The 25,740-nt window shown below is 40.4% G+C and overlaps 1 protein-coding gene across 1 annotated transcript; it reads right to left on the bottom strand.

Annotated features, from left to right (window-relative positions):
- Positions 1 to 602: 602 nt before the first annotated feature.
- On the bottom strand, positions 603 to 1,529 carry LOC104611725 (uncharacterized). Its single transcript, XM_010278920.2, has one exon. The coding sequence runs from the start codon at positions 1,527 to 1,529 to the stop codon at positions 603 to 605; it is 927 nt and encodes a 308-aa protein (XP_010277222.1).
- Positions 1,530 to 25,740: the final 24,211 nt, after the last annotated feature.

The raw sequence follows: 25,740 nt of genomic DNA, 5'->3' as shown, positions 1-25,740 counted from the left end.
CAGTCTTTGTTTTGTGAGAGATGAGTGAGATTTTTGGTATATTTGCAGTTTAACGTTTTCTATGAGTGAGGTAGTTGTGAGTGCAAAGCTTTATATTCCTTTCCATTATAGATTACATAGTGGATTTCTACTCCTTTGTCCATGGACGTAAGCTATAAACCGAACCACATAAAATTGTGTGTCGCCTTTGCTTGCTTCTCTTTATCTCTATTTTTCTTTCATTTTTGGATGCCATTCGTATCTGTACTTCTGGGTTTTGAATAACACAAACTTCTACCATGTAAAAGGATTGCATCCAATAATAAATGAAACTTGTATCCACCACAATGAGGTCTGATTTGTGTGAGTATTGGCGAATATTTGCATTGTCTTTGCTAAAGGATTAGATCAATTGTAATAAACCTATTTCTCAAGAGAATCAAAACCCAAAATTTAGACGGTAAAGAATAAAAAGAAAAATGTGAATAAAACTATTATCCTCTTTATCATGTATAAAATTGTAATCTGTACATTTCGATTCTTGTATACTGTAATTACATAAGCAAATCCTAAAAATTTGGTTGCCCATATTAATTTTGAGTGGTCAAAACAGTTAAAAATCTTTAGCTGGTGAGGATGTTGAGTAGAGAAACTCTGGCCTGTATCAGACGCCTAAAAAGGAAGTCCAATCCTTCTTCAAGGCTTTCAAGGCTAACTTCCAGATCCTTCAACCTTTTCTCTGCCATTTGTGAACTTTCAACCTCGGCATCTTTGCTTGGATTGCAGCGAGACAAGGTAAAGAGTACAAAATCAACAGATTCCACCTCATTCATGCTCTCCTCATGTCTGTCACAAGCTACTACTCCTCTGTGCATCAGCTTTGACACCAAATTCCACCTACCGACCATTGGTTTTGACATGGGCGTTGACAAGAATGACAAGATAACCCGGAAGACAGAAATTGCAATACTGCTGACTTCTCTTAAGACCCTAACCACCATTGCTGAGTCATGATCAAGATGTAATAGAGGGCAGGCTACACACTTCTCTTCCAGACGTTTCAGCATTTTAAGGCAGCTGCTAACATCCTTCTTCACCCTTTTCTTGAGGGAAATATATGTTGCGATCTTGTTCCCCAGCATCTCCTCAAATTTTCTTCTGCGAAGTGCCGAGTGAAGATCAAGGACATTTTCCTTCATTACAAGCAAAATGTCCTTTGTAGTGCCCCCTATATCCAGCAATGTGACTGATCCCTCTAGCAACTCATCCACCAATCCTTCCAGTTGATGGTGGACCAAGGTCTGCTGTGTTTGGGGCATCTGAAGAAAAGCCTCCACACATTTGTACAACTCAACAAGACCCAATAGTTTAACACTGATCGACTCTTCCTTCAATGGAGATCCTGATTGTGCTGTTGATGACAAAGACTCTAAGGCTCTAAGTCTGTTAAGCTCCTCTTCAATGTTGGTTGCAGTAGGATGGGATCGGGAGGGCATGCTAATGGAGCGAACATGGCAACGACTTTCAGTTGTTGCAATAGAATCAGCCATCTTTTACTTCTTTCTCGGCAACAGATCGACTGCGTAGAAGTTCTTTAGAGAGAAGCTCTTTAGATTGGGGAAAGGATTGATGTTTCTCTCTAGACCCTTGAACTATTTATAGAAACACATACAAGGATTATAAGAAGAGAGACAAGGAGAATCATTCTGAATTGGAATCATAATGTCCATATAGCGAGCATGTGATATCAGTACGCATGTCACATTTCTGGCTAACAATTCCCAAGTTTCAACCTTATTTTATTTCATTCATTCATGTGGGTACGTGATTGAAGGACACTTTGTATATGCACAGTAAGCTTATTATTAACTGGTATACCATCCCCTTGTCTCCCAACACTCCACCGTTCCCAGCTACTTTATTATTTTTGCTGTTTGGATCGACTTAATGCCATTAATTTCCCAATCTCACAAAATGTCGCTTTCTATATTTGTCTCAACCTAGAGGACCAGTCGGCCATCAACAACAATGAAAAATTAAATTAAGCAACTTTGGCCAAATGGGAAACAAGATCCGAAAGCATTGAGATAAATGGAATCAAGATCATGGGTGAGATTGATTGTGCAAGTCTGGCATGTGTTTAGCATGTCTTGGTTCATATGGTCATTGACCAAAACATAGAAGAAAACTTCAACATACAATAGACCCATGATCAATTAGGACCTATATATGCAGTAATGGATGCTAGCTATAACAAAATTATGTATAAATTGCGATTCAGAATATATATATATATATATATATAATCTATTCAACTAAATAACTACTCATTTGTAATGATCTTCGGACATACATGTATTGTCATTTTGTAAGTTAGTCAAAATTTTAAGGGTTGAAGTCTCCATTTCGTAGTTTAAGAAGGAAGGTCAGCTGAAGTAATTTCTTTATGATAAAATGCCCATTTCCAATGCGACCGGACCATTCAACCTGGAAAGACCAAGTAGGTAGGCCAACCGCATGGCTCAAATCATGAATTGCCATCCCTCAACTCAGTTTCATCTTTTTTGTAGTGATAGACCTCCTTATTGAAACGCCAAACAAATTTTAAGGCTCAGTTTGAAAGGAGTATAAATACAAATATGTACAGTATAAATACATATAAAATAATAAAAAATACATGATTTTGCACTCTACATATTTGTATTTTTGCTCTTTTCAAATGGAGCCTAAATCGCAAATATTGTAGAATGCGAATTTTGTGTTGCAAATTAAAATTGCCCAAGTAACTTTTTGGTGCCAGCGTTCAGTCGCGCTTCTACTTACCCAGCTAAAGACAGAAGCGGGAGAAGATTAATATTTTCGGGTGGGTAAGTTGCTTAGCCACCCTTCAAGAGAGTATCGGGTCCAAAAAAATATGTCTTCCATGAGACCTAGGGGTGAGCATAATTCGGTTAAAACCGAAAAATCGAACCGAAATTTCAGTTTCGGTTTAATCAGTTTTTCGGTTGGTTTCGGTTTTATTACTCGGTTATTTTGCATTTCGGTTTTCAGTTTTGGTTATTATAGTTGATAAATAAATGAGCTAATTGAAAAAAAACTGATTTAAGTTTATAATTATATTTTTAATATTATTTATATTATAATTTATAATTTTATATTAATTTTTAATATATTATGCAATATACATCATTACTTCATTTAATGTCAAGTTTCTAAAAAAAGTAAAACTGAAAAGAGTGATAGACAAGTAAAGAAAGCAAAATTCAAAAGACTAAAAGACAAATAAAGACTGCTCTCTCTATTGGGCATTGGCTGGTGTGGGAGTCTAGTTTCTCTCTAAAGAGTGAAAGACAAGCAAAATTCAATTGTCTCTCAGACTCTCTCAATCTCTCTAGTTTCTCTCTAAACTCTAAAGACTAATCTCTCAGTCTCTCTAACTCTCTCAGCCTCTCATTTTCCCTCCCTTAGAACTCCCAACTAATGCTGATTTGATTCTCTCACTTCTTCACAGTCATCACTAGTGGAGTAGAGAAGTAGCGACGGCAGCAAATGATCCCCGACATCTCTTCCTCTCTCTCTCTCTTTCCTCTTTCCCTTTTTCTTTCTTCCTTTTCATCCCCTTCTTCCACCTTCCCTTGTTCCTGGTCAACTGAGATCACTACCGCTGCTGCTTTGACTTCCAGCAGCGGTGGTGGATCTCCTCTCTCTCTCTCTCTCTCTCTCTCTCTCTCTCTTCTTCTTCTTCTTCTTCTCTGTTTTTGATAGAACACGAAAGGCTTGACTTAATTTCAGTTTTTACCGAAATATCTAAAATAACCGAAAAAAATTCAGTTCGGTTTAATCGGTTTTTACATATTTCAGTTTCGATTCGGTTTGCTATTCTGTTAAATCGGTTTTGAAAATTTTGGTTTTTTCGATTCGGTTTTAAACCAAAAAAACCGAATTCTCACCCCTAATGAGACCCATTATGGTGGCATGACAATAGGGAGAAGTTGGTTAATTACCTAGTTGACCAATTTACCCCCCATGAGCGAGATACCAGCAAGCAAATGATGACTAAAAGTAATAAGGACTTTTTTTTGCGTAGAATGCACATTACATGCAAATAATATTCTCCATATTTGTCTCTCTCAATCCAAATTACTGTTGTCTCATATAAGATTTCTTGGAGGTTCATCAGCTTAGCTAGTTACAATTCCTCATTGAGGCATTGTTTTATCATAGAAACAAATTTACCTACAACCCAACAACAAATAGACACCTATAGCCAACAAAAATTTACCAGAAATCCAACAAATTTACTTGGCATTAAACAGAAATACAGAATGGTTTGAATGGACCGAATGCTAGCTAGATTTATCTCCTCTTAGCTCTCTATTAATTAATGATTCAACTTAAGTGTATTGGTCTAGATTTAGGACCAAACCAGGCCCAACCCTTAGACAGGGACTTTGGACTTGTCCTACCCCCAATTTTAGATCAAAGAACCGACTTTGCCAACCGGCCCAACATGAACCCATGCTTCCGTAGGCTCGAGCGGGCTCAATTGGGGCTAGGCAGGTTGGTCAAGTTTAAAGTCCCCTTATTCATCTTATGCACTTCCATCTTTCATTTAGTTTTTATAGTCTAATTTACATAAAATAAAAAAATAGGTAAATTTCTTAAACTACCCTTATGATTTAACTAATTGACTAAATGTACACTTAATGTTTGAAAATTGACTAACACTACCTCTAGCACCCCTTAATATCCGTTAACAAAAGGACAAAAAAAGACTATTTTCCCATTTATTCTTCTTCAAATTTTCAACTCCAACTACCCCACCAAACCGAATCAAAGTTCTTAAGTGAAGCGAATTGCCAAACGCGGAAGCCAAAAAAAGGAGAGCAAAGGGAAGTGGAAGATTACAACAAAAAAAAGTCAAACTGTCTATTTAACTTTTTAAACTCTCAGACACTTTGCTTCACGGACTTTGTAAGAGCACTCCTCTCTCCATGGAGAGATTAGACCGACTATGTCCCGACCCAAAATGGGATTTAGCTGGAATCTCGTATTTAAGATCAAGATGAGACAAGATCCTTGACCAGATATCGACACCCTGCCAAAACCCAGAAACCTTCTTCTTTCTTTTTCTCTTTTCCAAGCTCCAAAACATGTTGCTTCTAAAGCATCACCACAAACGCTACTACGCATCTGCCTGTGATGCACCTACGGTGTAGTAAGGGATAGATACTGTTAACCACCGACATGCCAAATCCCTCTATCCCCTGTCTCTGCCCTAACAAATTTCTTTTTCTATCTTTTTTATGTTTACTTGAAAATGTTAAAAGATTGCAGGAAAATGAAACATGGGTTTGAGAGAATCAACGCATTGTTCTTCATTTTACTGGTTTCCACCCTCAGCTTTCGACATGGCGAGCGGGTGGTGCTCATTGCTGCTCATTGCTAAGCATCCTTGACGGTGCTCATTGCTAATCATCCTCTTCTAGCACCAGACCATTAGGGTTAATATGAGTGATCTTCCACAAATGGAAAATGAGTGGCGGTGGTTTGATGAGAGCTCTCTAAAATCGGAGCTCATGAAAAATGAGCAGCTATGTTTCGCCACCACAGATTTGAAAGGTGATGGTTTCAAAAATGCCGGTGTCGGTGCCAGAAGTTATAATAAGAGTAAGTTAGGTATTTTTAGAAACAATAAGGGTAGTTTAAGAAATCATAAACGTTATTTTTAGAAACAATAACGTTTATGATGAAATGTTAACGATAAGGGAAGTATTAGTCAATTGTTAGAAACAATAAGGGTAACGTTAGTCAATTTTCAAACAGTAAGGGTACACTTAGTCAATTAACTAAACCATAAGGGTAGTTTAAGAAATTCATCCTAAAAGAAGTCATTGTGAAACAGACATATTGATGTAGTACGGGATTTGGACCAATTGAGTAAACATTTACAAAATTGGTTTTCAAAGACCCATCTTAGTACATATAGGAGGAAAGTAGTATTTGATGCAAGAGACTATGTTTGGGCTATTTTAACAGAGGAACGCTTACCGGTTGGGCAACATAGAAAGTTGGCACCAAGGAAGGTTGGACCATGAGAGATAGTCGAAGTCATCAATGAAAATGCTTATGTTGGCGATCAGTCAGATGATGATTTGAATCCGATGACGGATTCTCTCCAACCCAGGGAGGATGATGTAATACAAGAAAAGGCCAATAAGTTCTATGCAAGTTGGGACCATTCCAAGACACATAAGAAGCAGAAATGATGCCACCAGCCCAGCTTAGTAAATATTTACCAAAATAGCATCGTTATAGAATTTCTATCTTAGTTCATTTTTACCAAGTTGACGCTATCATAGAGTTTCTACTTTAGTTCATTTTTACCAAGTTGATGACATCATAGAGTTTCTACCTTAGTTCATTTTTACCAAGTTAGCATTATAGCGAGATTTCGAATTTATGTTCAATTAGAACTTTCCTTTTGAAGGGTTTTTAGTATGATTCTATTATGGAGTGTTTTCTTAAATTATGATTGCTCAATTAAGACTTTCTTTTTGAGGAGTTTTAATAGGATTCTTTTATGGAATGTTTTCATATTAGGAATAGGAGCCATAAGAGTGTATGCCTATATAAAGAGTAGTTAGGGGAAGGCTAAGACAGTTTTTGATATTGAATTTTCTCTTAATTATCAAGTAAATAGTTCATCTTCCTCGTAGTTCGACTTATGCTCTTTTCTTTGAAACTTTTCACGTGTTTCGTTTCTGTACTGCGCCACATATAAATCTAAATGAAACTGGTATCAGTTTACTAATGAGGTCTGATAAGTGGGATTTTGGTAAAGGTTTGCATATTCTTTGTTAAAGGACTAGCATACTATTCTAATAAACTTTTTAGTCAAGGGAACCAATACCCAATAATTTTGGATAAATAATAATAAGAACGTCAGTTGATTGATTCATTATCAATTTCATCTTGTACAAAATTGCAATCTATAGATTTGAATTCATGTATAATGTACAAGCGTACACTACAAAATTGTGGTCACCCGTGTTGGGTTTGAGTAATCAAAACTGTTGGAGATTCTTCAATTGGTGAGGATGTTAAGCAAAGAAACTCTGCTCTGAATCAAGCTCCTGAAAAGGGAGCTCAATATTTCTTCAAGGGTTTCAAGGCTAACCTCCAGATCCTTCAACCTCTTTTGTCCTAGTTGTGAACTATCAACCTCAGCGTCTTTGCTTGGATTGCAACGAGAAAAGGAGAAAAGTGCAACATCAACAGATTCCACCTCACTCATACTCACATCTACTTGGTTTTCAGAAGCTACTACTCCCCCCCTCTGCATCAACTTGGGCACCAAACTCCATCTACCGACCTTTGGCTTTGACACGATGTGGACAAGAACAACAGAGCCCGGAAGATAGAAATTGCAACTCTGCTGACTTCTCTTAAGACCCTAACCACTACTGCTGAGTCATGATCATGATCTAAGAGAGGACAGGCTACATCTTTCTGTTCCAGTCGTTTCAATGTTTTAAGGTAGGTACCAGCATCCTTCTTCGTCTTTTTCTTAAAGGAAGTGTATGAGGCAACCATGTTACCCCAACACCTTCTCTTCAAATTTTCTTCTGCGAAAGTGCCGACTGAAGCTGTTTTACATTTTCCTTCATCTGCAACAAGATGTCCCTGACAGTCCCACCTATATCTAACAATGTCACTGACCCCTCTATCAACTCATCAACCCAACCCTCTGGTTGATGATGGACCTAGATCTGCTGTGTTTGTGGCATCTGAAGAAAATTCTCTACACATTTGTACAACTCAACAAGACCCAAAGCAACACAGATTGATTCTGCTTTCAATGGGGATCCTAGTACTGTGGACAACTCTAAGGCTCTAATCCTGTTCAGCTCTTCTTTAATACTTGTAGCAGTTGGATGAGATCGGGAGGTCATGCTAATGGAGCGAATATGATAACGATTCTCATGAATTGCGCTAGAATCTGTCATATTTTTCTTCAGATTAGATGATAACGATTCTTTAGAGAGGAACACTCCAGATTAGACGAAGGATGGTTCTCTACAGACCCTTATTTTGGTTGATCGATCTTATTTATAGAAACACATAGGAAGACAATGAGAGAGGGACAAGGAGAATCTTGTTGGCTTGGAATCAACATGTATGCATAACAACCATGTGATATCAGTCTGGTTGCTCCAATGTTCAGCGACATTTTTGGCTTACAAATTAATTCTCAAGTCCCAAACTTATTTATTTCCTTCATTCATGTGCCTATGTGATGAACACTTCTGTATGATCATTATGTATATAGTAGCTTATTCATTATTTACTGGTATACCATCTCCTTGTCTCCCAACACACAACCGTTCCAGCTACTTTATATTGTTCTTGGTGTTGGAACCTATTCCAATTTTCTAACCTAATAAAATATTGATTATTTCCATATTTGTCTCAATCCAAAGGACCATTAACCCGTCAACCATAATAAACAATATTTAACCAATTTTGGCCGATGCATGAAACAAGATTTAGAAATTTTGGGATAGATGGGGATCAAGATCATGTGAGAGATTTATTGTGCAACTCTGTCATGTCTTTAGGCTGTCCTTCTCCGTGTGGTCATTGGCTAAAACACAGAATTAATTATATTCTGTGTTTAGAACCATTTCTTAGGAGGCATTGAGTAATATAATTGATACATCAACAGAATTATGTTTGAGTTTTGCTTAACATTAAGGCCCAGTAAGTTAGTTATCTGGGTAAATACACTTATCCAGCTAATTGTTTCCTAGGAAAGATTTATCCGGACAAGTGCATTTATCCATGTACTTTTATTTCTTACATCGGATTCAAAATCAAATCAAACCACCTGGTTGATATGGTCTCATGCTGGTCATGTGGTAGTAGACCTAGGATCAAATCCTGCCTACACCTGGGTTAGGGGGTTATGAGTTTGGGGATGGGCTATATACCTTGATTATGTAGCCCTTTCGAACAATTCTAAAAGAAATCACACCCAGCCAACATTCACCAAACCCAGAATAATCACAAAAACTTCTTTCACGAACAAAAAGAAGCCTTACCCCAGCCCAAGCCTCCCATCAAAAACCCCACATGCAACAAATGCAAAGGGAGGCCGGATCTGCTCCTCACACCGACCTCATAAGCACATCCCACCGTGTATTGGGAATATCTCCCATACTTGTATGTTATTATTTACGGAGATGTTCCCAATGCACGGTGAAATGTGCCTGTGAGGTCGTTGTGAGGCGCCCTAAGTGAGGAGCAGATTCTAATTCATGCGAAGGCACTAAGCTGTGGCCCTTCCTATCATTTTTTTAGGAATAAAAGAAAATTTTATTCAAATAAAAAGAGAAAGAAAACCGTAGGAGGGGGGAAGAGGATAAAACAAATGGATCAAAGCCCAAGGATCACTCAAGGGTCTAGAACAAAAACACACAACTAGTGAAAAACAATCCATCAATGACAACAAAGTCAAGATAGACCAAGAGCACTGCTAAAAACCCCCACAAAATCGGAAGAAGAAACATAAAGGGCATCAAAGACAGCCAAACTTGAAACTCGAAAGGCTTCAAAAAACCTAAGGCCCAAAATTTGATTTAGAACGATAGACAGCTTGCCTCTTCCTCCTCTTCTTCTGCCCTGGATTGCCTGCCTTCGAGATCCCCTTGTCTCTCAACACACCTCCATTCCACTACTTCATTGTTCATGCTGTTAGAACCTAATTCCTATTTTCTAATCTAATAAAATGTTAATAATTATTTCCATATTTGTCTCAAGCGAAAGGATCATCAACCCATAAACCATAAATAAACAAATTAACCAATTCTGGCCAGATATGATCATAGGGAACATGATGTAGAAAATTTGAGATGGATGGGGATCTCAGGATCATGGGTGAGTTTTATTGTGCAACTCTGGCATGTCTGCAGCCAGTCTTGCTCCAGTTGGTCATTGGCCAAAACACAGAATTATATTCTGTTAATTGATACATTAACAGAATTATGTTCGAGTTTTGCTTAACAATAATCTATGTTCAAGTAAGCAACTACAATAATCATTCGATAGGTTAGTCGTTACATAGGCTAATGCTAAAAGTCTCTATTTTGTGGTATCAGCTTAGTCAATTTCTCTCTGGCCAAATCCTATTTCCATTGCTACCCGATCATTCTTTCAAGGTATGTATATCAACCAAATGACTTTTTCGAGAGAGAAAGAAGCCAATCAAATGACTAAATCATGAATTGTCAGGTTCCCTAAATATGTAAGTACTCCAAATTCTCTCTCTCTCTCTCTCTCTCGCTCGCTTGCTCAGTCGTCTCTCTCTTTCTCTCGCTCTCTCTCTCTCACTAAGTTGCCTCTCTCTCACACTCCCTCGTGCTCTCTGATGGAGGCCCATCCCTTCATGGAGGCCCATCTCACCATATGGGCGGCAGTTCATAGGATAAGGGATCTTGTAGGATAAGGATAATTCAAGAATTCAAGATCCATCAAGAATTCAAGATAAAGCAAGAATTCAAGAATCCAAGATAATTCAAGAAATCAAGATACATCCAGATCCAAGACTCAAGGAAGTTCAAGATCCAAGGCAATTCCAAGAAGACAGGATAACTCATGCACCCAGGGAGATCGGACGGTGGAGATCAAGCCCAAGAGTGTTCGATCCTATCAAGACAAAGATGAAGATCAAGAAGAGTTCGATCCTAGCAGATTAGAGATCTATCTCAATTTTTCTTTCCTAGTCATTCTACAATTTCCAAATGTATTATAAATATTGTTATTTTCCAAGCTAATAGACACTTCAGTTTTTCGCCACCTTTTCCCTCTCCTCTAGAGATTTACGTTTAGTTTCGCTAGAAGCTGGTGTCGCCCGGTGCTTGCATAGCCAGCCCGGTTTTTCATTGCTTCCACGTTGTGTCAGGTGGTATCAAAACAGGGAGTTCGCCCAGTCAGATGGCCAACCAAGACGGTAGCAGTCGCAACCCACCCCGTGACAGAGATCAGGGGTTACAAGCTATTTGGAGAGCAATCGAAGAGCAACGCATGGCCACACATAACATCGAACAGCAGTTGGCAGAGATGGCTGAACAACTGCGGACCTTGTTATGGGAGGTTGTTCCACGGAACCAGGAAAATCCACATCCAATCGAAGGGGACGATCACAACAGACCACCCATCAACACTGCATCCCGGCATCCAGTTTTCGATGATGAAAGTGACGACGAGTTAGAGTTCGGTGTTGCTCCAGTTATTCCCGACAACGGCAGAAACGACAGGAATTGGCGCAACCCAGGTAATTTCAATCCTCGCCAGAATAATGATGAATTTAAACTCAAAGTAGACATTCCTACTTTTAGTGGGGATCTTGGTATAGAGGGACTTCTAGATTGGATCACAAAAGTCGATCGTTTCTTCGAGTACATGGAGATACCAGAAGAACGAAGGGTAAAATTGGTAGCTTTCCGGTTAAAAGGAGGCGCATCTGTTTGGTGGGAACGCATGAGAGAGACCCGGATCAGAAAAGGAAGGGGTCCTGTTCGAACCTGGAGGCGCATGAAATATCTTATAAGATGTAGATTTTTACCCCCAGATTATGAACAGTATATGTTTGAATTATATCAACGGTGTGCGCAGGGTTCCCGGAGTGTTAATGAATATACATCTGAATTTTTAAGATTAGCTAAAAGAAATCAATTATCTAAAAGTGATAACCAGCAGGTAGCCCGTTATCTGAGCGGTTTGAGGCCGGCTATCAAAGATAAAATTGGCATCCAATGGTTCTTAGTGTGCAGGAAGCAAGGAACCTAGCCTTGAAAGCTGAATTAGTGTTCCAGGAAAAGGCTCGTAGTGATAATTATCGCCGGTACAGCGGGAGCGACAACAGACCGGTAACTGTCGACAGGAACAAATCAGCCTCGGTAGTACAACCTTCTCACCTGGCAAGTATAGCTAAGGCCATCACGGGAGGAACTACTCGAGGTAACCCTTCCAGCCCTCCTAAACCCAGTAATCCATATGCAAAACCTACTCCTTTTAAATGCTTTAAATGTAATGGTTGGGCATAGATCCAGTGACTATCCCAGAAGGAAGGCAGTTAATATGATAGAGAGGGAGGAGGAAGAAGATATTGAAGAAAAGTATATTGTGGACCTGATGGGGAAGATGAAGAAGGTCCATATGAACATGAAGAATATACATGTGTTGTGAGAAAATTAATGTTGTCCCAAAGAAATAAGGATACCTCTCAAAGGCATAGATTGTTCCGTACTAGATGTACTGTCAAAGGTAAATTATTTGATTTAATTATTGATAGTGGCAGTCAAGAAAATATTATTTGCAACGATGTCATACAAAAATTACAACGACTTCCTGAAAAACATTCCAACCCATACACAATTGGGTAGATCAAGGAAGGTGGCGGCGTACGGGTGGAGGAGCGCTACAAAGTACCATTTTCTATTAGTAAGTATAATGATGAAGTATATTGTGATATTGTAAACATGGATGCTTGCCATAATTTGTTAAGTAGGCCTTGACAATTTGATACAGATGCAAGACACATAGGTAGGAAGAATACCTACCAACTTGAAAAAGAGGGTATACGCTACACTTTGTTACCCATGGCTGAAAAGAATGTTCCAAATGCCCCAAAAACAAATGAGAAAAATTTCCTTACTATTACACATCATCATGCTGAATTTGTAAAAGAATGTAAGGATACCGTGTTAGACAGTTTTATATGCCCTTAGCTTCAATCAAGAATGATGTACTTTATGAGTTTATTGTAAATGAATAAAAGTGCATATTTGATTCATGTTCCCTTGGTATGTTTCTGTGTATACCCTTAAACTGGACACTTAATGAGACTCGTGTTAGTTTAGAACGTTCACAGCCAGCGGATCGGTCTGGGGAAACCTATGCTGACAAAACTGACACTATGGTGCCACCAAGTCGGTTGGGGGGGCCTGTCTCAGCTGCCAAGGTGAGACCCTAAGCACATACAGTGTATGATTAATAGAACCTTTGAATCGGACCAGATTTCTAGTATTGCCCTGGACCTTGGAGATAGATGGGCAAAACTGGAAAGTTACACCTAACCCCTAGACTCGATTATGATACTATACTAGATGTCGGATTGGGCTTTCTTTGATGTACCAATCAGTAAGATTCTTAGCGGGGGTCAAAACCTGGGTATGTTGGGACAGTCCGAGAATTCATCTGAGTGGGTGATCACAGTGACAGGATCAACCCCTTTGTCAGACAAAGATAATGATCGGGGATGCACTCTCTCTGATGGAAACCAAGACTGCCAGCAACCGATTTCAATTGTTGAGATTTTGTTTTGCAAAATATATTTATATAAAGATATATATATATATATATATATGTTATGGTTTCAAAATGGTTTGCAAAAGATTTTAATTCCCGGGATCCATGTAAGCAGAGAGTGCAACACTGTTCCTTGCAGCCGAGGGAGAGGTCATCTCTTGTCGGGCAGTGTTTGATCATTATGGGCTGAGAGGTTAAGTGTAAAACCATTGAGGATAAAACCTGATGGGCTAATCTTGCATCTGCCCACAGTCCCTGGGTGTTACAAGGTGGCTTGGCCCAAGGACCACTTAGGGTAAGTGTTGGGCCCATAGAGCCCATAAGATGGGATTCAAGGGGTGCACTGTCCATAACAATGTACTTGGCCAGGCCTTGTAACAAAGGCTGGGCTGAACCCATGTGGTTGATGTGTAGATCAATGTTTGGGTCCCATGCCATACAAGGAAGCCCAACTGCGCAGCAGTTTGGAAGGCTAAGTGAGTACATAACCTTAAATGGGCCTTAAGCCCATTTCGAACTGGGCTGATTTGATCAGTCAATTAAAAAGGGGGCGAATTCTGAGATGGATCAGCTGATAGGATTGGGTCTACACCCTATCCACTTAGAGAGTCCAAGATCTAAGTGAGATTTAGATCTGGAAGCCTCCTAATTAGATTAGGTGATGGCTGATCTGATCTACAGATAAGATAAGTGTTATCCCTTATCACTTAAAGGGACTTCTAACCCAAATATGATTTGGATTAGCAACTCCTAATGAGATTAGGAGCTGATCCCTTTATGATTAGGAAATAAGAAAGGGACGATGATTCTTGGTTGGGAAGGGTCATCCAGTTGATTCTTGCGAAGGGTCAAGTTTTTTCGGAAGAACATTGCTGATTCTACACCATCCTTCACTGTGCCATCTTCAGTGGGAGCAGATTTTGGATCCTTCCTTGGGCGTGAACACCTCCATTGGGAGATACTGTTTCTCCGTATCAGGTATATCCTCCCTCCTACTCCTTTTGGTTCAGATCTGATTTGGTTCATGGTTCAAGATTGATCCTTGAAAATATGTTTTCTAAAATAGGGAATTCGATTCCCTGCAAAGATGGGAGAAATTTTTGAAATTCGCCCAGTCCTTTTGCAAGACTTGGATGTCCATGTGATGGATATCCCATCCCTTCAGTGGTATCAGAGCCAGGTTCAAATCTTGAATCAATTTAATTCAGATCTGAACCTGCGCAAATGGGCATAAGGTGTTCTACCCAATTTGCGCAGATATGTGTTTTGGGGAATTTGTTCCCAAAATTAATGGGCGAATAATCTGAAATTAATTTTATATAAATCTGATTATTGTTTAGAATAGTTCTTTATGATTTTCTTGATTTATAGGTTGTTCGTACAAGAGGAGATCGAATTCTTGGTTTGTGCAGGGAACCTGCAAGATTTGCAGTTTCTTGATTTATTCATTACATTTGGTCTGTAAATATTTTTTTTATTATTTTTAGACTCAATGTGTTAGGTATTCGATCTGATGTAATTATAATAGAAATTAGGTTTTCTATTTAATTTATTTTTGGATTGAAGATGGCGGCGCAAGGAAGGAGATTTCGCATATGGGACATTCGCTACCTGCGATTTGCAGTTTATGAAACTGCATTCTGTAATCTAACCTCTATTTTGCAGGATGGATTGTACGAACAGCCCTGGATTGACTGATTCTTGTTTTCTTTTATCAGTTCTTTAATTTCAGATTATTTTCTTGAATTAAAGATTTATTTAAAGATCAAACCCTAGACCCATTCGATCTAAGATTGGTTCAAATTGTTTGGACCGAATCTAGGGTTTAATCAAGGCTGAAAGTCAGCCCTAATTTTCCCACTAATGGGCCTAAGGATTGATGTTTAATTAAATGGTTAATTCGGCCCAACCTGTAAGGCCCAATTTTAAATTGTTAAAACTGCCAAAAGCCCACTTCAAAAGAAAAAGCTATATGGGCCAAACTGGGTAACCCTGATTCAGCCCATATACCTAGATGATATTAATTGTTAATATTATGTTTTAAAATGGGCTTCAAATGGGCTATTACAGATAATTAATTGATTGGATCAATTCCTCCCTGCATGTGATGTATGGATGTGTGATGTGCTACGTTCATGGGCCATAAGTGCTTGGCCCATGCAGATTCGATAGTTGCTCTTGCGCACACCATGGCTGAATGCACATCATTGCCATGGTGTCCCTATTGGTCATTTGATGTCCTTCCTCAATGGTGGGCCCCACACCTCCTGAAGAGGTTACGTGCAGAGCCCTAGCCGATTTAGGCCCACCGTAATCTGGCTTTATGAAAGTCAGTGGGAGCCACTCTAGTTTGACGTAAAATAAACTAGGGCGTAATTCTTGTTCCCTCCAGTAAATGAGTGCATGTGACAGGGAGATTCATGTGATGAACTCTCTAAAGGCCTTCCATCATTAGCATGAGGATGGGTCCTTCAGTAATGAGGAAACGCACCAGAAAATGGGCTATCCATTTGTTGTTGGGCTTGTCTAAGTGTTTCATAAGATGATAGGGGCGTCATAGACCGATGTGGGAAGGGCTTCACCAGAAAATGGTAACTCTCTCACGGTACCTTGGCATTCACGAATATGATGGGTGAGCACTCACTGGACAGAAAGGTTTACCTGAAAACGGCTCTGAACCTTGTTTGACAGAGGCCAAAGGGAAAACCTATATGATGAGTGGATGTGATCCTTCACAGAAAGGTGGTGGGGTTTTGTAGCTGAAGCAGTTGGCTCCATGCACCCTACGTGGTTTCCCACATTTCCAGAGACAAGTCACTGTCTCCGTCCCTGAGCCGGAGGGAAAACTTAGAGATGAACAAATGGGAATGGAACATAGATTAAAATCCATATCTATGATTTGAACATGAATCAAATAAGGTTGTGGACTGATATTTGTTGTTTTATCAGAAAATGGCAAACGGACAATTTGCAAAGCTTCTTGATGACAACAAGCTTAAGGGCCCAAACTATGCCGACTGGTACCGTAACCTAATGCTAGTTTTAACATCTGAAAAATTGGACAAGGTAGTCAAGTCTCCTGCCCCGGAATGTTCGAGTGATAGGGCTTCTGAAGCCCGTAGAAGAGAATTCCAAGATTGGGAGGATAAAAACTCCCTAGACCGCTGCTATGTTATTGCTTCTTTGGACAACTCAATACAGAGGCAGTTCGATCAGATCGAACTAGCTAAGGACATATTGGACAGTCTGAAAACAATGTATGAAGAGCAGAACCGTTCTACTCGACAGAAGGTCTTGAAAATGTTCATGACTGCTCAGATGTCCAAGGGGCAGAAAGTTAATGACCATTGTCTTCGGATGATGGGTTACATTAACGAGCTGGAAGCCCTTGGATCCGGGCTAGATCTTGGGACTCAAGTAGATGCCATTCTGAACTCCTTGCCCTCTTCCTTCAATGGGTTCATATTAAATTACAATATGAACAAGTTGAATGTCAGCGTCCAAGAGCTGAGCAATATGCTGCAAAGGGCCGAGGACTTACTTAAGAAGGATGAGCCTGTGGTGATGCTTGTTGAAGCTAACAAAACGGGCAAGAAAAAGAGGAAGGCAAAGAAGCCTCAGAAGAAGACTACCAAGCCCAAGAAGCAGAAGAAGGATAGGACAGCAGATGCATGTCACTTCTGCAAACAAACCAGCCACTGGAAGAGGAACTGTCCTCAGTACCTAGAATCCAAGAAAGGTAATTTCGAATCTTGTGTCATAGAAACTAACTTATTGGTGGCTTCTGCGTCTTGGTGTATTGACTCTGGGGCTTCAACTCATGCGTGTAACTCACTGCAGGGGTTCAAGGTAAGCAGAATGCTGAATGATGGAGAAGTGATACTCTACTTGGGGACTTCTGCAAGCATTGCAGCTACGGCAATAGGCACCGTAGAATTAAAATTTAGAGAAGGAAATATTGTACTTAAAGATTGTCTTTTTGTGCAAAATCTAAGAAAAAATTTGATTTCTGTCTCAAAACTGTGTGCAAATGGATATTCTGTCTTTTTCAGTAATACGATTACTATTAAAAGAAACAATAAATTGATCGCATATGGGGAACTAGAGAACGGTCTCTATGTTCTACATCCTTCTCTAGAAACTAACATAGCCGAAACTACGTCGGTCGAAATCCCCAAGAAAAGAGCACGTGATACAGTTAATCCCACGTGCCTGTGGCATTACCGACTTGGCCATATTGGTATTGATCGAATCACAAGATTGGTAAAGGATGGTCCTTTGGATTTTCTAACTGTAGAAGATCTTCCCACTTGTGAGCCTTGCCTTCAGGGTAAGATGACAAAGAGACCACTCAACGGTAAGCCTGAAAGATGTACAGGCACGTTTGACCTTATACATACTGATGTATGTGGTCCCCTAAGTGTTAGGACTCGTAACCAACACGTGTATTTCATTACATTCACCGATGATTTTTCACGATATGGTTACGTGTACCTAATGAGACACAAGTCTGAATCTTTTGAAAAGTTCAAGGAGTTCAGGCAAGAGGTCGAGAAACAATTAGGGAGAGAAATTAAAGCCCTTCGATCAGATCGAGGTGGCGAGTATCTCTCTGACGAATTCAGGGACTACTTAATGGACAATGGGATAGTATCACAGTTGGCTCCTCCTATTACACTACAACTTAACGGTGTTTCATAGAAGAGGAATAGGACCTTATTGGATATGGTCCGGTCACTTCTCACCCATTCAGAGTTACCCACATCCTTTTGGGGATACGCATTAGAGACTACAATATACGTGCTGAACTGGGTTCCAACCAAATCGGTTCCTAAGACTCCTTATGGGCTTTGGATCGGAAAGAAACCAAGTGTACGACACTTGAAGATTTGGGGTTGTCTGGCTCACGTTAAAAGAACGAATCCGGACAAATTGGAATCCAAGACTAGTCGTTGCCTATTCGTAGGCTACCCAAAGGGCTCAGCGGGCTACCTATTCTATGATCCAAGTGAGCAGAAGGTGTTCTGCAGTCGAAATGCACAATTCTTGGAAAATGACTACATCCTAGACAATCTGCGTCAGGAAATTGTTCTTGATGAGGAGAGCTCAGATGCAGTGGGAGGTGTCCCACAAGTTCCAGGTAGTGACCAACCTAGAAGATCTACCCGGGTGTCCAGGCCAACGGTCCATTTTGGTCACGATCAGGATAGTTACCTGGTCGAAACCTTGACTAGTGAAGAGGATCCCGTAACTTATACAGAAGCTATGTTGGACATAGACTCCCTTAAATGGGTAGATGCCATGAGAGCTGAGATGGACTCAATGGAAACCAATGGAGTCTGGACTCTAGTGGATCCGCCCTCTGAGGTAAAAGCAATTGGTTGCAAATGGATCTACAAGAGGAAGAAGGGCCCCGATGGCAGGATTGAGACCTACAAAGCTCGTCTGGTGGCAAAAGGATACACTCAAAAAGAAGGCATCGATTATGAGGAAACCTTTTCGCCCGTGGCCATGCTTAAATCCATTAGGATCCTGCTAGCTGTAGCAGCTTACTATGACTATGAGATTTGGCAGATGGATGTCAAAACTGCGTTCTTGAATGGAGATCTTACTAAAGATATCTATATGCAGCAACCGCAAGGTTTTGTAGCTGCGGGTCAGGAACACATGGTCTGTAAGTTGAATAGATCCATATATGGATTGAAGCAAGTTTCTAGAAGTTGGAATATCCGATTTGACTCTACGGTCAAAAAGTTTGATTTTGAGCAAAACCCGGATGAACCATGTATTTACAGAAAAACCAATGGTGACAAGGTTACGTTTCTGGTTATGTATGTAGATGACATTCTACTCATTGGGAATGATGTAGGAATGTTAACTACGATAAAAGTATGGCTATCACAGCAATTCTCCATGAAAGACCTTGGAGAAGCCTCCTATATACTAGGTCTTCGACTCTATAGAGATAGATCGAAGCGGATAATAGGATTATCGCAATCCGCTTATATTGACAAAATAGTCAAGAGATATAGCATGGAAAACTCTAAGGAAATGTTCCTTTCAGGCATGGAGTCAATCTCTCCAAGAAGATGTCTCCAAAGACCTCTGAGGAGATCGAGAGTATGAAAGGCATTCCCTATGCCTCAGCCATAGGGAGCATCATGTATGCCATGCTGTGCACTCGTCCTAACATCGCCTAGGCAGTGAGTGTAGTAAGCAGATTCTAGGCCAACCTAGGGCAGGAGCATTGGACTGCTGTGAAATGCATACTTAAGTACCTTCGAAGGACAAAAGAGTTTTGTCTGGTATTCGATGGTAGTTCACTACAGATCCAAGGGTATACAGATGCGGATTTTGCAGTCTGATCCGGATGAAAGAAAGTCTACATCTGGATATATTTTCACGATAAGATCGTGTGTTGTTTGCTGGAAAAGCAGCAAATAGGGGTCCACAACAGACACCACAACCGAGGCTGAATACATTGCTGCAAGTAAAGCTGCCAAGGAAGCCGTGTGGATGAAGAAGTTCATTCACGAATTGGGAGTAGTTTTGTCCAGCACATCACCCATCCCATTGTTGTGTGACAACAATGGAGCCATTGCTCAGGCTAAGGAGCCATGAGCCCACTCGAAGTCGAAGCACATCGAGAGTAGTACCACGTACTGCGAAAGATTGTTGGTAGAGGGGACATCATGATTCAGAAGGTAGCATCAACGGAAAATGTAGCAGACCCATTGACGAAGCCACTATCACAAAAAGTGTTTGAGAAACACGTGGAAAGCATGGGACTCCAGCTAGTACCTGATTGGACTTAAGTGCAAGTGGGAGTTGTTAGACAGTTTTGTATGTCCTTAGTTTCAATCAAGAATGATGTATTTTATGAGTTTATTGTAAATGAATAAAAGTGCATATTTGATTCATGTTTCCTTGGTATGTTTCTGTGTAATACCCTTAAACTAGACACTTAATGAGACTCGTGTTAGTTTAGAACATTCACAGCCAGTGGATCGGTCTAGGGAGACCTATCCTGACAAGGCTGACACTGTGGTTGCCACCAAGTCAATTGGGGTGGCCTGTCTCAGCTGCCAGGGTGAAACCCTAGGCACATACAGTGAATGATTAATAGAACCTTTGAATCGGACCAGATTTCCAGTATTGCCCTGGACCTTGGAGATAGATGGGCAAAACTGGAAAGTTACACCTAACCCCTAGACTCGGTTATGATACTACACTAGATGTCGGATTGGGCTTTCTTTGATGTACCAATCAGTGAGATTCTTAGCGGGGGTCACGACCTGGGTATGTTGGGACAGTCCGAGAATTCATCTGAGTGGGTGATCACAGTGACAAGATCAGCCCCTTTGTCGGACAAAGGTAATGATCGGGGATGCACTCTCTTTGATGGAAACCAAGACTACTGGCAGCCGATTTCAATTGTTGAGATTTTGTTTTGCAAAATATATTTAAATAAAGATATATATATAAGTTATGGTTTCGAAATGGTTTGCAAAAGATTTTAATTCCCAGGATCCATGTAAGCAGAGAGTGCAACACTGTTCCTTGCAGCCGATGGAGAGGTCATATCTTGTCGGGCAGTGTTTGATCATTATGGGCTGAGAGGTTAAGTGTAAGACCATTGAGGATAATACCTGATGGGCTAATCTTGCATCTGCCCACAGTCCCTGGGTGTTACAAGGTGGCTTGGCCCAGGGACCACTTAGGGTAAGTGTTGGGCCCATAGAGCCCATAAGATGGGATTCAGGGGATACACTGTCCATAACAGTGTATTCGGCCAGGCCTTGTAACAAAGGCTGGGCTGAACCCATGTGGCGGATGTGTAGATCAATGTTTGGGTCCCACGCCATACAAGGAAGCCCAACTAGGCAGCAGTTTGGAAGGCTAAGTGAGTACATAACCTTAAATGGGCCTTAAGCCCATTTCGAACTGGGCTGATTTGATCAGTCAATTAAAAAGGGGGCGAATTCTGAGATAGATCAGCTGATAGAATTGGGCCTAAACCCTATCCACTTAAAGAGTCCAAGATCTAAATGAGATTTAGATCTGGAAGCCTCCTAATTAGATTAGGAGATGGATGATCTGATCTGCAGATAAGATAAGGGTTATCCCTTATCACTTAAAGGGACTTCAAACCCAAATATGATTTGGATTAGCAACTCCTAATGAGATTAGGAGCTGATCCCTTTAAGATTATGAAAGTAGAAAGGGACGATGATAATTAGTGATTGATGTTCAATTCTCTTCAGAGCTGAAAATCACAAGAAGAGAGATTTCTACACCCTGCGAATTCTCTCTTGCCGCCTCTTTCCTGTCGCCGCCATCACCTTCAGTTCGATCTCCAGTTCTTGGAAGAAATCAAGATCTGATCTTGATTCCAATCTTTTGGGAAAAGATTGGTTGGAGCTATACCCACAAGCCATCTAGTTGATTCTTGCGAAGGGTCAAATTCTTTTGGAAGAACATTGTTGATTCTGCACCATCCTTCACTGCACCATCTTCAGTGGGAGCAGATTTTGGATCCTTCCTTGGGCGTGAACACCTCCATTGGGAGATACTGTTTCTCCGTATCAGTTATATCCTCCCTCCTACTCCTTTTGGTTCAGATCTGATTTAGTTCATGGTTCAAGATTGATCCTTGAAAATATGTTTTCTAAAATAGGGAATTCGATTCCCTACAAAGATGGGAGAAATTTTTGAAATTCGCCCAGTCCTTTCCGCAAGACTTAGACGTCCATGTGATGGTTATCCCATCCCTTCATACCCACAAGGTACTTTTGTTGGTAGTAAAGGGAGAAGATATGAATGAGACCCTGGAAGGGAATAAAATTCCAGTGGAAGTGCAGGGACTACTTGATGAATTCCATGATGTAGTTCCAGATGAATTACCAAATGAACTCCCACCCATGAGAGACATACAACATCATATTGATTTTGTTCCAGGAGCTAGTCTACCTAACCTCCCAGATTACAGGATGAGTTCTAAAGAGAATGAAATTTTATGGGAAAAGATAGAAGAATTATTGAAAAAGGGACACATTCAAGTCAATATGAGTCCTTGTGCAGTATCAGCATTGCTAACACCAAAGAAGGATAGAAGTTGGAGGATGTGTGTCGACAGTAGGGCCATTAACAAAATTACTATTGGCTACAAATTCCCCATTCCTAGGCTGGACGAAATGCTAGATCAACTTAATGGAGCTGTAGTTTTCTCAAAAATCGATCGCAAGAGTGGATACCTTCAGATCAGAATCCGCCCTGAAGATGAATGGAATACAACCTTCAAGACTAAAGATGGCCTATTCGAATGGTTAGTCATGCCCTTTGGACTAACCAACGCACCCAGCACATTCATGAGGATGATGAACCAGGTACTGCATCCCTTTACTAGTAAATTTATTGTGGTATATTTTGATGATATTTTAATTTACAGCAAATCTATCACTGAGCACATTGGTTATATTAGGGAGGTCCTAAAAGCATTAAGGGAAAATAAATTATATGCTAATTTGAAGAAATGCACTTTCATGAGTGATAATTTGTTATTCCTGGGGTTCATTGTGAGCAAGGATGGAATTAAAGTAGATGAAGAAAAGGTGAAAGCTATTAGGGAGTGGCCGATCCCATCCAATGTCACAGATGTAAGACGTTTCCATGGGTTAGCAACTTTCTACAGGCGATTTATTAAACATTTTAGCAGTATTGTAGTTTCCATCACTGAATGTTTGAAAAAGGGAAAATTTCAATAGGGGGAAGAACAAGAGCAAAGTTTTGCTCTCATAAAAGAAAAGTTTTGCACTGCTCTTGTCCTTGCTTTACCAAATTTTGATAAATTATTTGAAGTTGAATGTGATGCCAGTGGAGTTGGCATAGGGGCTGTATTGTCCCAAGAAAAGAGACCCATTGCTTTTTTCAGCGAAAAGTTATGTGAATCCAGGAGAAAGTGGTCCACTTATGACAAAGAGTTCTATGCTGTGGTGAGAGCCTTGAAAACATGGGAACACTATTTAATTGCAAAAGAATTTGTTCTTTACACTAACCACCAGGCCCTAAAGTATCTTAGTGGGCAGAAACAATTAAGAAGCGACTTGCATGCAAGATGGTCTGCTTTCCTAGACAAATTCCCATACAAAATTGTGTATAAGGCTGGACAACAAAATAAAGTAGCCGATGCTCTTAGTAGACGTGTAGTCCTCATCAAGACCCTCAGTATTGAGATTGTGGGTTTTGAGTGCCTAAAAGACCTATACGCCCAGGATGAGGACTTCTAACAGGTATGAGAGAGATGTGTGAAGCGACAACCAATAGATGATTTTTACATTTATGATGAGTTCCTTATGAAGGGGGAACAACTGTGCATCCCTTGCACCTCCATCCGCGAAAAGATCATCAGGGATCTGTATGGGGGTGGATTAGCAGGACACCTGGGAAGGGACAAAACAATGAAGCAGTTAAGGGGCGATACTACTAGCCGAAATTGAGAAGGGATGTGTCCACCATTGTGAGTAGATGTTATTTTTGTTAGACAGCTAAGGGACAAACCCAAAATACTGGTCTCTACATACCTCTACCCACTCCTACTACTATTTGGGAAGACTTGTCCATGGATTTTGTGCTAGGCTTGCCAAAAACCCAAAGAAATATGGACTCCATCTTCATAGTGGTTGACAGGTTCTCTAAGATGGCTCACTTCCTTCCATGCAAGAAAACAACAGATGCATCAGCGACAGCCAAATTATTTTTCAGGGAGGTTGTCCGTTTACATGGGGTACCCAAGACTATTACATCAGATCAAGATACTAGGTTCTTAAGTCATTTTTGGATGACCCTGTGGAGGTTATTTGACTCATCACTAAATTTCAGCAGTATAGCCCATCCGTAGACGGACGGACAAACAGAAGTGGTGAATCAAACCCTTGGTAACTTGATTCGCAGTATCTGTCAGGAGAGACCAAAACAGTGGGATTTCGCCATAACACAGGCCGAGTTCACATATAATAATGCAGTCCACAGCTCTACAAGTAGGTCTCCATTCTCCATTGTCTACATGAAAGTTCCTAATCATGCACTGGACTTAGTGAAGCTACCCAGAATGCCCGGTGTCAGTAACTATGCAGAACAGACGGCAGACCAGATCCAATCCATCCAAGAAGCCGTGAAGCAGAAACTGGAACAAACCAACGCCAAGTACAAGTTGGCAGCAGACAAGCATCGTCGGCACCAAGTATTTGATGTCGGTGATGAAGTTATGGTATTCTTGAGGAAGGAAAGGATTCCCGTGGGAAAGTACAACAAGTTGCAGCCTTGAAAGTACGGTCCCTACAAGATCATAAAGAAGATCAACGACAATGCCTATGTCGTGGACCTACCAGATCATATGGGTATCTCTAAGACATTTAACGTGGCTGACCTTCATCGCTACCTACCAGAGATGACACTTGCATATCCTAGCCACGACTCGGGGTCGAGTTCTTCCCAAGTAGGGGAGAATGATGGAGGCCCATCCCTTCATGGAGGCCCATCTCACCATATGGGCGGCAGTTCATAGTATAAGGGATCTTGCAGGATAAGGATAATTCAAGAATTCAAGATCCATCAAGAATTCAAGAATTCAAGAATTCAAGAATCCAAGATAATTCAAGAATTCAAGATACATCTAGATCCAAGACTCAAGGAAGTTCAAGATCCAAGGTAATTCCAAGAAGACAGGATAACTCATGCACTCGGGGAGATCGGACGGTGGAGATCAAGCCCAAGAGTGTTCGATCCTATCAAGACAAAGATCAAGATCAAGAAGAGTTCAATCCTAGCAGATTAGAGATCTATCACAATTTTTCTTTCCTAGTTATTCTACAATTTCCAAATGTATTATAAATATTGTTATTTTACAAGCTAATAGACACTTCAGTTTTTCGCCACCTTTTCTCTCTCCTCTAGAGATTTACATTTAGCTTCGCTAGAAGCTGGTGTCGCCCGGTGCTTGCATAGCCAGCCCGGTTTTTCATTGCTTCCACGCTGCGTCACTCTCTCTATCGCTATATCTCTCACACACGGTTGCACATCAACATCAGCAATTCTCTCTAGCTCTCACGGTCTCTCTCAGACACATCCATAGCATTTGATTCACAGGTAAATATCTCTCTCTTTCCTTGTCTTCTTTCTCTATTTGTTAGGGTTTCTTCATTATTGTGAGAGTTTGTTTCTATAAATGTCAAATTGGTATTTCTTGCTCCACATAATGAAGTCTGGTTTCTAAATTATGTTTCAATTCAGGTTTCTAAAAAATTGCTGACTAACATGTTACTTAGGGTTCAGGAGAACCCATCTCTATTTGTAGAATTTAAACAGAGTATTTTACAATCGATCTCAAAGTGC

This window comes from Nelumbo nucifera, chromosome 8 (genome assembly GCF_055504915.1).
Source record: "Nelumbo nucifera cultivar China Antique chromosome 8, China Antique-T2T, whole genome shotgun sequence".
In the NCBI taxonomy this organism is placed as follows: Eukaryota; Viridiplantae; Streptophyta; class Magnoliopsida; order Proteales; family Nelumbonaceae; genus Nelumbo; species Nelumbo nucifera.
The sequence above is the reverse complement of the archived record's forward strand: the minus strand, read 5'-3'. Positions and strand labels throughout refer to the sequence as shown.

Coding starts and splice junctions, on each gene's coding strand:
- LOC104611725 (XM_010278920.2), bottom strand. CDS start 1,529: ATGGCTGATTCTATTGCAACAACTGAAAGTCGTTGCCATGTTCGCTCC.